This window comes from Chiloscyllium punctatum, chromosome 2, assembly GCF_047496795.1.
Source record: "Chiloscyllium punctatum isolate Juve2018m chromosome 2, sChiPun1.3, whole genome shotgun sequence".
Taxonomy (NCBI): Eukaryota; Metazoa; Chordata; class Chondrichthyes; order Orectolobiformes; family Hemiscylliidae; genus Chiloscyllium; species Chiloscyllium punctatum.
Window position 1 is genome coordinate 36,086,721 of NC_092740.1, and position 13,805 is coordinate 36,100,525.

A 13,805-nucleotide genomic window follows, 5' to 3' on the forward strand; every position below is an offset into this window, starting at 1 on the left:
TTGGCTAGACAGCATTTAAAAGTAGCACAGCATGTGATGAAGCAGGCAAGAGATCAAAAATTCATAATTTTGGTTGTGGAGATGATGTTAATGTTACTTCCAGTGGCAGGTAAATCTTTAAACGTTTAGTGGGCCTTTAATCGAAAGGAGATTGATTGAAGTGAATTATTTAAAAAGAATGCCAGGTAGGAAGAAATATCATAGAATGTGTCATGTGAATGTGATCAAAAGATATTTTGAAAGGAAAGGAAAACAAAAGAAGAATGTGCCATTAGTAATAACACAGAGTGAAGAACCAAGTTCAAATAATTCTGAATTGGGCATTCCTCAAATTAAATCGAATAATGAGGAAATTGGGATAAATTATGATTACCTTTGAAAGGAAAATTGAAATGACCCGAAACGGTTATTAAAATCACATGGTGAGATATGTGGGAATAAGCTGGGAAGTACTGAGCTGATTATGTATGATGCAGACATAGGACATGCCACTCCACATAAGCAACATTCTTATAGACTTAACCCTCTCAGTGCATACAGGTTCAAAAAGAGATGAAACCATGCTCAAAGACAACATAATCAACTGAGTTGCAGCGAATGACACTCACCCGTAGTAATGGTGCCAAATGATAGCCAACGTGTGGACTATCACAATGCATGGGCTATCACAAAGTCAATACAATTCCAAAATCTGATTCATATCCTATTCCACATTTGGAAGAGTATATTGAGAATGTGGAATAGCAACTTATATTTCTAAGTTGGACTTACTCAGAGCATACCAGCAGGTGCTTTTATCTGAAAGAGTGAAGGAAATTTTGGCTTTCGTGAAACCGACTGGACTGTACCAGTTTAAAGTCACACCATTTGATATGAAAAATGCACCCAGCCACGTTTCAAAGACTAACCAATAAAGTCTTTTCAGGATTACCCAATTGTATGGTGCATATTGGCAATCTGGTGATTTTTAATCACACATGGACAAAAGGGTAAGTATCAAGAGAATAGAGCCCCTCAAAGATCAGCAAGGCGGCCTTTGTGTGGAGCCGCAGAAATTGGGGGAAGATACTAAACGAGTATTTTGCATCAGTATTTACTGTGGAAAAGGATATGGAAGATATAGACTGTAGGGAAATAGATGGTGACATCTTGAAAAATGTCCAGATTACAGAGGAGGAAATGCTAAATGTCTTGAAATGCATAAAAGTGGATAAATCCCCAGGACCTGATCAGGTGTACTCTAGAACTCTGTGGGAAGCTGGGGAAGTGATTGCTGGGCCTTTTGCTGAGATATTTGTATCATTGGTAATCACAGGTGAAGTGCCGGAAGACTGGAGGTTGGCTAATATGGTGCCACTATTTAAGAAGGGTGGTAAGGACAAGCCAGGGATCTATAGACCAGTGAGCCTGACCTAGGTGTTGGGCAATTTGTTGGAGGGAATCCTGAAGGACAGGATGTACATGTATTTGGAAAGGCAAAGACTGATTATGGATAGTCAACATGGCTTTGTGCGTGGGAAATCATGTCTCACAAACTTGATTGAGGTTTTTGAGGAAGTAACAAAGAGGATTGATGAGGGCAGAGTGGTAGATGTGATCTACATGGACTTCAGTAAGGCGTTCGATAAGGTTCCCCATGGGAGACTGGTTAGCAAGGTTAGATCTCATGGAATACAGGGAGAACTAGCCATTTGGATACAGAACTGGCTCGAAGGTAGAAGACAGAGGGTGGTGGTGGAGGGTTATTTTTCAGACTGGAGGCCTGTGACCAGTGGAGTGCCATAAGGATTGGTGCTGAGTCCTCTACTTTTCAATATTTATGTAAAGGATTTGGATGTGAGCATAAGAGGTATAGTTAATAAGTTTGCACATGACACCAGAATTGGAGGTGTAGTGGACAGCGAAGAAGGATACCTCAGATTACAACAGGATCTAGACCAGATGGGCCAATGGGCTGAGAAGTGGCAGATGGAGTTTAATTCAGATAAATGCGAGGTGCTGCATTTTGGGAAAGCAAATCTTAGCAGGACTTATACACTTAATGGTAAGGTCCTAGGGAATGTTGCTGAACAAAGAGACCTTGGAGTGCAGGTTCATAGCTTCTTGAAAGTGGAGTCGCAGGTAGATAGGATAGTGAAGAAGGCATTTTCTATGCTTTCCTTTATTGGTCAGAGTATTGAGTACAGGCGTTGGGAGGTTGTTGAGGATGTACAGGACATTGGTTCGGCCACTGTTGGAACATTGCGTGCAATTCTGTTCCTCCTTCCTATCAGAAAGGTGTTGCGAAACTTGAAAGGGTTCAGAAAAGATTTACAAGGATGTTGCCAGGGTTGGAGGATTTGAGCTAGAAGGAGAGGCTGAACAGGCTGGGGCTGTTTTCCCTGGACTGTCAGAGGCTGAGGGGTGACCTTATAGAGGTTTATAAATTATGAGGGGCATGGCTAGGATAAATAGACAAAGTCTTTTCCCTGGGGTCAGGGAATCCAGAACTAGAGGGCATAGGTTTATGGTGAGCGGACAGAGATATAAAAGAGACCTAATGGGCAACTTTTTTACCCAGAGGGTGGTACGTGTATGGAATGAGCTGCCTGGGGAGGTAGTGGAGGCTGGTACAATTGCAACATTTAAAACGTTACAGTCTAGGTTACCTTCTTAGTATATTTTGAGGGGGTTTTGTTTAGTCCGTAGCAAGATAGAGAGCCTTTCATTTTATGTGTTTGTTCCTTGTAACAGTTAGTTGCTGTATTCCTGGTTCTTTACTTCTCGTTTACCCTTTCTGCCATTCTTTGACCTTAACGACTTCTGAGAAAATTTGTAGCTCAGGTTGATGATAAGTCTGTAAGTTTGTTTGCTGATTTGGAAGGTTTGTTTTAAGATATTTCCTCACCATGACTAAGTAACATCATCAGTGAGAGTCTCTGGTGAAGTGCTGGTGGTATGTCTCACCTCTCTATTTATAGGTCTTGGTTTCTTAAGGTGGGTGATGTCATTTCTGCTTCTTTTTTTCAAGCGAAGGTAGATAGGATCTAAGTCGATGTGTTTATTGATGGAATTCTGGTTAGAATGCCATGCCTCTAAGAATTCGCGTGTCTTTGTTTTGCCTGTCCAAGGATGTGTGTGTTGTCCCAGTCAAAGTGGTGTCCTTCTTTGTCTGTATGTATGGAAACTAGTGAGAGTGGGTTGTGTCCTTTGGTGGCCAGTTGGTGTTCATGTATCCTGCTGGCATGTTTCCTGCTTGTTTGTCCAATGTGGTGGCTTTTACAGTTCTTGCATGTTATCTTGTATATTACGTTAGTCTTGCAGGCAGTATCTAACGGATCCAATAGAATTCTTTGACCTTTGTTTCCCATGTTGCTATTTTCCTCTCTTCCCATGTCTATCCACTTGGATTCATATTTCCATTTGATTCCTTGTCTTCACTATGAATTTAAAAACCCTCTTCCTCAGTATGTGTTTCACAAGAACACAGGTTCCTGCATGATTCAGGCATTGACCAGCCTAACTATACTTTCCTACGAACTGTAGCTAGTGCCCAACAACCCATTTATTCCAGACCATTCTTTAAGCCAGCAAAATCAGAAATTGCTGGAAAAGATCAGCAGGTTTGACAGTATTTGTGGAGAGAGCTGAGTTTCATGTCAAGCGACCCTTCCTCAGAACTGAGCTTTTCCAGCAATTTCTGTTTTTGTTTCTGATTCACAGCATCCGCAGTTCTTCCAGTTTTCATTCTTTGAGCTATGTATTTATTCCCCTCATTTTATGTACCCAATGTCAATTGGTAGAAAGTGAGGACTGCAGATGCTGGAGATCAGAGCTTAAAAATGTGTTGCTGGAAAAGCGCAGCAGGTCAGGCAGCATCAAAGGAGCAGGAGAATCGACGTTTCGGGCATAAGCCCTTCTTCAGCAGTGTCAATTGGTGCATGGCTCAGGTAACAATCCACATTTGTTCCAGGCTATTGTGTTGGGCTGAGCTACTAGGTTTTACTCATTTCTTGCTGTTTCTTAATATCTGTAAGATTGTGTAGCTTGCGTAAGGATTTTCTGTCTCTTTCCCCCAGTTAAACTCAAGGCATTAATTAACAATACACAGAGTTGTGATGAAGTTGGAAAATCAATGTTTCTGTGAAAACTACAGGGACACTGAAATCTGGCGCAAGGAAAAGCCAAATACCTGTCAAGTATTTTGAGAAATAACTGGGTTAATTATAATAAGTTGAGAGGGAAGGTGTAAAGGAAGATAAGGCTGGCAAAAAGACAGTGGTCCCTTGAGACCTGTCAATCATCAGCCTCCTCCATTGGCTGAGATTGTCTTCACTCTGAACAACTTCTCTTTTAAACTCCTCTCATTTTTTGTAGCTCCAACAGTGTGGCCATGGGTATCCGCCTGTGCAAAACTATAAGAGGCAGAAGATAAGTGGATTGAACTGACCTATTTCCGTTAGCAGTGAACTGATTAACCAGGACTGATAGGTTTAGAGTTAGTGGGGAGCTGAGCAGAGATCTTTACACCCAGAGCAGCACAGGAACTCATTGCCTGAACAAGTGGGAGAGGAAAGAGCCTCATCATATTTAAAAAAGGGTTTGGCTGCCTGCTTGAAGGACAGGTAGTTCTCATATAAAGTGTGTTTCGGCAGAGCGATTTGGCTATAATATCTCTGAAGAATTAGGGAACAGTATTTTCGAGAACACTTACCTCTGTTCACAACAGCACGATTCCAGCAGCGATTGTTTTTGCGTGCTTCATGCTGCACATGTTCAGATGTCAGCGCCATGTTTCCATGCCGATCTACAACAGCTTGTTGCTGAGGAGGAAGTGAAAGCTGGGGATGAAGGTGATGAAGTCCAGCATGCAGCTTCACAGGAGCTTTCCACTTCTCTTTTGTTTTCTATCCTGAGGGAAATTGAGTAGCAGTTGCAGCTCTTAGAGGACAACAACTGCAATGCAGAAGGCAGCAGGGCAGCAGTTTGTTCAATGAGATATCATCTGGCACCTTATGAGAAGCTTCTTCAAAGGCAGAAGAAAAAAAAGGGCAAAACAGCAAAAATCAGATGTCTTCTCTGAACCAACCCCCAAGAAACAGTCAGAAGAAAATGAACCATAGGCATCCACTACTGCAACCCCAACTGCAGCTGAAGGTGATGATGATGATGACCCTCTGTCATAAGAACGTAAGAACCAGGAGCAGGAGTAGGATGTCCGGCCCTTCGAGCCTGCTCTGCCATTCTATAAGATCACGGCTGATCTTTTCACGGACTCAGATCCACTCACCCACCCTCTCACCATATCCCTTAATTCCTTTATTGTTCAAAAAAAAATCTACTTTCGCTTTAAAAACGTTTACTGAAGTAGCGTCAACTACTTCACTGGGCAGAGAATTCCATAGATTCACAACCCTCTAGGTGAAGAAGTTCCTTTTCAATTCAGTCCTAAATCTGCTCCCCCTATTCTTGAGGCAATGCCCTCTTGTCCCAGCTTCACCTGCCAGTGGAAACATCCTCTCTGCATCTATCTTATCTATTCCCTTCAGAATTTTATATGTTTCTATAAGACCAACTCCCCAATTTTCTGAATCTTCTGTCCCGCCATTAACAATACATTTTCCACGTAATGTGTTAAATTTATTGTTGTTTCGTTAATAAATGTGATTTACACCTTCATTCAGGCTGTGCTATACTTTGTGTTAGACTTTTGGGTGATTTTTGAGTGTTTTTGAGTGATATTTTCTGCTGGTCTGCCCCTAACCCCACTTTTCCCATGAGCGCCATTATTTATATTAAGCGATTTTCTACTGAGCAATGTTTAGCTGGAATGCAACTACGGTGTTATAGGAGAACTACCTGTACTATAGCCCTCAATGCTACAGACCAAGAGCTGCAAACTAGGCTAAATTTATGGGATGATAGCCTGAGTGGCCTCCTACTGTGCTATAAGTTGCTGTGTCAAGCAAGATCATGTTCTATAATAGAGTGCATTCCTCCATAGGTCAAAAGCATGATTTTAGAATATAGTAGATATATGTCAAATGCATTTTAAAATACATTTATTATTCTCCTTGCTGTTCGCTGCAGTCACAAAGTGCAATTATTTGTGACAGTGCATACACATACACACACACACATATATATACATACATATATATCTCTCAGAGTGGCAGATCAGACAATCCAGAACAGAACAGTATTTCTTTACTGCCATCTCGTGGAGAACAAAAAGATTACAGGCTTCCATGATTTGAAGATTCTTCAAAAGTGACCCAACAATCTTGGTTTGACAGGTAATTGTAAGAAGACAGGAAACCCTCTGCAGAATAAAATTATAGAACAGACTTGGTAAATCTTTCAGTAAGCATGCTAAGTAGGTTTCTGTTGATGCTGGAGGGCTGATTGAAGGCTGTGACATGGGGATCAGGAAGATTACAAAAGGAGGCTGACAGACATGGATATGGTGAAATTAGAGCACTTAGAATAGAATAGAATCCCTACAGTGTGGAAGCAAGCCATTCAGCCCATCAACCTTCCAAACATCATCCCACCTCGACCCAACCACCCTATCTCTTAACCCTGCATTTCCCATGGCAAACCCACTTTAGTCTGCACATTCTTGGACACTTCGGGCAATTTAGCATGGACAATCCATGTTAAATGTGCAAACTTCACACAGGCAGTGGACAAGGGTGGAATCGAACTTGGGTCCCTCAATGTCACCCTCAACTTATACTTGATGATGTAAATAAGGCCAAGCCAGTTTCATCTCATTCTCTTAGATTTCCCCATCCTTTCTGTGTTACAGTACCACATATAGCCTACAGATTGCATGCTGCCTAATGCCAGTTCGTCTGAACGGTGTCCTACAGGAACATAAAAAATGAGTCGTCCAAATCAAGACCTCCCTGCCACTCAGTACAGTCCTGGTTGAATTTGGGCTTCCACACCACTTTGCCACCTAGTCCTCATATTCCTTCATTCCCTTAGAGACCAAACATCTTTCCATTTCCAGCCTCACATGTAATCATCCTCGATCCTCGAAGGAGAATTCCAAAGTTGTACAAGTGAAGTAATTTTTCCTCGTTTCAGTCCGAAATGATTGCCCCCATGTTTTAGATTCCCTGATCAGTGGGAACAATCCCTCAGTGTCTGCTCTGTCAAGCACCTTCAGAATCTCGTCGGTCTCAATGAAATCCCCTCTCATTCATCAATGCCTGACAGGGTATATACCCAATTTACTCAGCTTCCCCTCATAGTCCAACCCTGTTATTCCAGCAACCAATTTAGTGAACTTTCGTTGTGCAGCCTCCAAAGCAATTAATTACTCCCTGAATTACAGAGCCCAAACCTGCCCACAATATTTGAGATGTGATTATATCAAACCCAGTACAACAATAGCAAGACTTCCTTATTCCCATGGCTCCAATCCCCTTGCAATAAAGGCCAACAAGTAATTTATATTCCTAATTGCTTGCTATATTTGCATGCTGACTTCTTGCTTTCTCTGTATCGGCACACACAAGTACCTCTGAACATCAACATGTACAGGTTTCACACCTTGCAAAAGTACTCTTGCTTTTCTATTCTTACAACCAGACACCTCTCCTTCCTGTCATTCTACTCCATCTGCGATCTCACTGCTCACTCACTTAGCATATCTGTCTCCCCTTGTAGCCTCTCTATATCCACTTCACAACTTGCCTTTCCACCTAGCTTTGTATAGTCAGAAAACATAGCATTACTCTCTCTCTTTTCATTTATGTTACCACTATAGACTGTAAGTAGCTAAGGCTGCAGCACTCCAACAGTCACAGACTGTCAACTTGAAAATGTCCCACTTGTGCATACCGACATTGAGGTCTCCTTTGCCCTCTCGTGTTCCTGTAAATGATCTTTTAGCATTATCCAAAAAAAAAACAAATGGAAATTTTCTTGGTTAATACTTATCCCTCATCTTTCCAAAACAAACCTGCTTTTTTTCCTCCTCTAATAGCTGTGTGCATTTGGGCACTACAGTATAACAATGAGTGCTCTTCCAAAGTAATCTATTGATTGTGACCTGCCTTGGGATAGCCTTAGATTGTGAAAGATATGATATAATGCATGCTTTTACCACTCTGTAAGTTTCTTCATAAATTTAATTGCTGTTGGACAAAATGGGGAAGCCCTACTGTAAAATTCCGATTTGATGCCTATCCTTTAAAGGTGTGCTGTATAAATGTTAGTTCTGCATAATGAAGCTTTTGTAAGCAGCGTGCCCCAGATAGAAAAGGGAGAGGACCTGGCTTGTTAACTTGCCTGCCCTGATTAGGTCACTGAATGTCTTTCTGGACTGGTCTGCATTTCTGGGTGTGAGGCTTGCTGTAGGTTTTTAACACTATTTTCCAGTTTCCCGCTGTGAAGGTAAAGCAGTCAGTCTGTCCTCTGTATAATCACATCCAAGAAGGTTTGGAGACTGCTGTGACAAACTACCAGCTCGTCTTTTGTCCCTCTTTCACTGCCAAATCCTGCAGTGATAATCTTTCCTCAAAATGGTACACAAAGACGCATGATTTGTCAAGTGTAATTAACTACAGAGAATTAAGTGATCCAAATAATTTGCCGCTGACCTGCTGCTCCCTTAGTCAGCTGTTGCTGTAATATTCAGCCAAAATTGGCTTTTTCAAGATAATTCTCAAATACCACACTTTCACTTTACATCAGACTCACACCAATGTGTGTGCAAATTAACTGCCAAACAAAACTGCAATATTCAGCTTTGCAGCATTTACAACGGAACACTCTTAGGGCCAAGTCCAGCACAATTAACCACATAAGAATTTGGGGCCTACTGCCACCAGGTAAATAGTAAATACATGAAATGATCAATTAAAAAACAGGATTCTGTTTTTAACAGAAGCTGGATAGGGCCCAATCAATATCAATTCAGACTTTGCAGATATCCTCATTTAGAACAGAATAGCCTTTATTGTCACGTGCACTTGAATGAGTGCAGAGAAAGGTTTGTAGGTCACCTCTCTGCCATCTTCGATACTACGTACCTAGGTACAGATACGTTAAGTGCTGTCATAGAATTGAAGTAGTGAAAAAACATGAGCATAGGAATACAGAATTTGAAAGTCCAGAATAAGAATAAAAAGTGTCTTTAAAGTACTCAAGTTGTAGTCCTGCTCCCTGCTCCCAGACTCAGACTGCACTCACCCTGCATCTTGCTCTGGAACTTGGCGCATGCTCCAGGTAGTGTAGGGTAGCTTAAGAAGTTAAAAGTTGGCTGGGAGGAGGAGGAACAAAAACTACTGCAAAGAGTAAAAAAACAGAAAAGGAACTGGTGAGCAGAGGAGCGTCTTATTCTGCCGCCATCTTAGGATATTTGGAACTTTGAGTGCTAATCAAAGTGCCAGGAAATACATGTCTGGTCTTTTTGCTCTATCCATCGAGACCTCCATCCAAAATGAATGTCCACCTCAGAATCTCTGACTCTCAAAAGTAGGTCTTAACCAATTGGCCTGTCAACAAAGCTTGCAGACTTTAAGTGCGACAGGAAGTAAATCATTTCCCTGGTCTTTAAATTCTAATTAATTTGAGGCTTTTATATATGTATCCCACTGAGAGTCAATCTGTGTTTTCTATTGTATTTAGTTTATTTCCATAGTAAAAGTAATATAAAAAAATTAAAGATATTCTGATTACAAGCTCTGAAACAAGTTGAGCAAAACGTGCAGGAATGAAGGTTCCATTTATGGCAGAGATAGGTAGGTTCTTGATTCCTAACGGGAGCAAGAGTTGTGGGGCAAAGGCAGGAGAATTGGGTTCAGAAGCATATCAGCCATGATGAGGAGGCAGAGCAGACATGATGGGCTGAATGGTCTAATTCTGCTCCGATAGCTTGTGGTTTTATGGTCTATCAGTTGTGAAATAACTGCACAGAGACTGGGTCCTATTACCAAGTCACCCTTTATTTACTAGTGCATAGTACACTGGCTGTGGCCAGCCATCTTAGAGTCAGCCCATAACTGAGGAGATTCTCAGGTTACATTGCTCAGTCACGGTGTTCCTGTTGGCTCTGATTCACATCGCCAATCAAGAACCTTGTAATCGATGGGTTCCACCTGGTCCTAATCACTAAAGTGGTGAATACATGTGAGGCTGGAATAGAACGAGTTTTGGTCTCTCAGGGAATGAAGGAATGAATGAAGGAATATGAGGTCTGAGTTGGAAAGTGGCATTGAAGCCCAAACTCCGCCACATTCTCATTCTAAGTTACTTCTAACTTAAACGTTAGCTTCTAACAAGACTGAAAGTGTCCCTACAACTTGGCATCAATAAAAGTGACAGAGCATTGCTTTTTTTGTAACTCCTGGACTAGGGTCTAGCCCAGAGTTTCTGGGTCTTTGGTCTCTGGGTCTAGGTCTCTGGGTTCTTCTGGCTCTAACTTTTGGATTGGACCAAAGGAACAAACTCCAGGTCTTAAACTTGTTGATACAACGCGATGTGTGTGCACTGGCCTCTGTGTTGCCCATCTGTAAATGGGTTGTACTGTGGACTCACTTCATCAATGTAACTTCCAATGTCTTTCAGCATTGGCAGTGGAGGCCTGCAACCTATTAGATGAAGAGTTCTGGCATTTAATGCAATGTATCTGAAACATGGATTCTGACTAACTGCTGTTTTGACTGGATAAAATGAATTTTGTGAAGTTGATGAACTTTGTGCTCTGTTTTGCCCTTTATTATTACCGATAATTTGCCCCGAGGTGCAGACGGTGCCGACTATGGGAATTTCACTGAGCCAGCCATTGGCTATCCTGGGTTTGGAAAAGAAAGTCACTTGGCACCCACCTGGACCAGTAAGCAGATGATGTGACCCACAGTTACTCAGGCATGTAAGAAAGCAAAGGAAATGGATAGCAAGGTGGTTCAGTGGTTAGCACTGCTGCCTCAGGGTGCCAGGGACCTGGGTTTGATTCCAGCCTTGGTTCCACTGTTTGTGTGGAGTTTGCACATTCTCCCCGTATCTGCATGGGTTTCCTCCCCCACTCCAAAGATGTGCAGGTCAGGTGAACTGGCTATTCCAAATTGCCCCATAGTGTGCAGGCTAGGTGAGTTAGCCATGGAAAATGCATGGTTATAGGGTAAGGGGAGTGGGTCTGGGTGGGATACTCTTTGGAGGGTTGGTGTGAACTTGATGGGCTGAATAGCCTGCTTCCACATTGTAGGGGTTCTATTAAATATCCCTGAGTTTATTCTAAGTTGTTCTCAGAATGTGGGCACTTTGCAAAGGATGAAGTTATTGTCCTTCTCTCATTGTTGAAAGAATTCAGTGGCATACCTCATTATTGAATCATTGTAGTCCTTGTAATGGCAATGTTTCCCACAATAGTGCATAGCTTTGGTCTTCTTCTGAAAGGAAGAGGATATCCTTAAGGCAGAGGATCAGAAAAGGTTCACTCAACTGATACCTAAGGTTGGGATGAAAGAGGTAGCCATTTTATGAGGAAAGGTTGGGCAAGCGGGTCTGTATCCAATGGAGTGCAGAAGAACAAGAAACAATCTTATTAAGACATGGAACATCCTGAGATGACCTGACTGGGAGAGTGCTAAAAGAATGCTTTCCCTTGTAGGAAAGTTTAAAAATAAGATGGGATGTGAAGAGAACATTTTCTCTCAGTGGATTGTGGGTTTCTGGAACTCTCTTCCCCAAAGAATGATGAAGACTAAGCCATTGAATAATTTTAATGCAGCTGTAGATAGATTATTGATTAAAAAGGGAGTCATGGCTTAGCCAGGAATGTGGATTTGAGGCCGCAATCAAATTAGCCATGACTAAATTAACCTTGTCCTGCTCCTAATTTGTATGCTTATATGCTTATATTTTTATGTCAGGAATAAGGCAGGGATCGTATGTAATTCCACTGTTGTTCCTGCATTTCTGGCTAGTAGAGGTTTGCAGGAGGGGAGGGTTGCGTTGGAATGCTTTGCTGCTCTATGAATAATACATGACACAGCCACAATCCATCCACAAGGAGTAGACATTGAATCGAGTGGCAGGGATGCCAATCAAAGAAAGTAGTCAGTCCAGAATTGCATCTGTATTTTTACATGCTGTTACAGCTTCTTTCATCCTGGCAAGTAATGAGTTCTGAGCCTTGTAGACGATGGAGATGTTTTGAAGAGTCACAAGGCAAACAACTGATAGCAGAGCACCACGCTGTCCCTTGCACAAGCAGCCACATGACCAGTCCAGTTTAGCTTTGGATCATCTGAGAACTGGGGAAGTTAATGATGGTTTTGCCCTTAAAAGACAAGGAGCTAAGTGGGTTGTTTTGTTTGTATAAAATAGTTGTTACTTGTTACTTACATAAGAAATAGGTACAGGAGTAGGTCATTCAGCCCCTCAAGGTGCTCCGTTGATGGTTGACCTACCCCTGAACTCTTCTTTCACACCATTTCAGTATAGCCTTCAACTCCCTTATATTTCAAAAATCTATCTATCTCCTCTTTGAATTCATTCAGCACTGTAGACTTGTCACGATCCTATGTATCAAGGTCCCATTGTAGGGTGGTGTGTACCGTGTCTTTGGTGTAAGAACTGTGAATGGAGTTGAATATTTCCACTGCTGACCATTTGATACAAGGAAAGAGTGTCAATGATGGAGCAGCTGAAGATGACATTCTCGAAAATTCCCTGTCGTGATGAGTCTATGATTCTTAACTTCCAACAAGAAGCCTCTTTTGCATCAGGAATGACTGCAACAACTAGAACTGATTTCCCTTGATCCCAATTAAACTCAGTTCAGCCATAATCTGATAAGTCCTCAAACTCTTTGATAAGATTGCCTTTCAGTCGCACTGGCTTCTGGCCAGAGATTACCATCAACCCTTTTCTTTTCCATCGTCTACTACATTCATATTTTCCGAATTAATTCTGTAACATATGACATAGGTTTTCAGAGAATGCTTTCACAAAGGATCAGTTGCTAATATTCCATCTGAATTGGTGCATCTGATTGTAAAAGGTGATGCAAATGGCAATAATAGATGGTGAATGTGAAAAATATAGAGATCGCTAGTTAAATCCTTAATACCCATGCAAATGAGAAGTGCACTAGCATTGACCTCTCAGGCAGCTTCTTAAATCCTTAGAGATTACTGACAGAAAGATTGGAACAATAAGCTTTGGCATTAGTTATTAATTTCTAATGCCAATGACTTTTTCACATTTCCATGGAAACAGAGATCTCTGGTTTTATAAATAGTTGTCTCTTGTTTCAGTTAAGGAGTGTCCAGTGTCAGATATATTTCCTTTATCAAAAGGCAATAGAAGTGACTTCCCCCTCCGCGAAATTTATATAAATACTGATATGTTGTTGTTCAACATGTTTAATCGCTGATTATAATCATTTTAAATTCCTTATGATAAGGCCACAACATAATGTTTCTTACAGGTCATTTTTTTAACAGTTTTCCCCAATCTCTATCTTGACATTGGTGCAAAGTAGGCAGAAAAATTGGAGAAATGGCTCAAGCAGTTAATTGCAGCATTTCTCAGTTTTCTGCCAACAATGTTATGGCAGGAGGAAAGACAAGAACGAAAGTAGTTACGCTGGCATGCAACCTCAGTATGTCAGAAAGCATTTCATTGCCACAAGGTTCCTCTGAAGTACAGTCACTACCATATGTATGAGAATACAAATCAGGAGCAGCCATAGGCTAAATGGCTCCTTGAACCAGCTCCACCATTTGGCAAGAGTAACAGCTTTAATGTCGAAAATTGCAGCCACCAACCTGAGCTCATCAATGTTCCAGAAACAGCAATAATAT

General features: G+C 41.5%; 1 protein-coding gene across 1 annotated transcript in view; it reads right to left on the minus strand.

Moving 5' to 3' along the window:
• Positions 1 to 4,772, minus strand: part of LOC140492269 (interleukin-31 receptor subunit alpha) — a 132,317-nt gene extending 127,545 nt beyond the window's left edge. The window contains exon 1 of the mRNA XM_072591216.1: positions 4,694 to 4,772. Coding sequence (XP_072447317.1) covers positions 4,694 to 4,772 — 79 coding nt within the window. The remainder of the gene's footprint in view (positions 1 to 4,693) is intronic.
• Between the last annotated feature and the right edge of the window lie 9,033 nt (positions 4,773 to 13,805).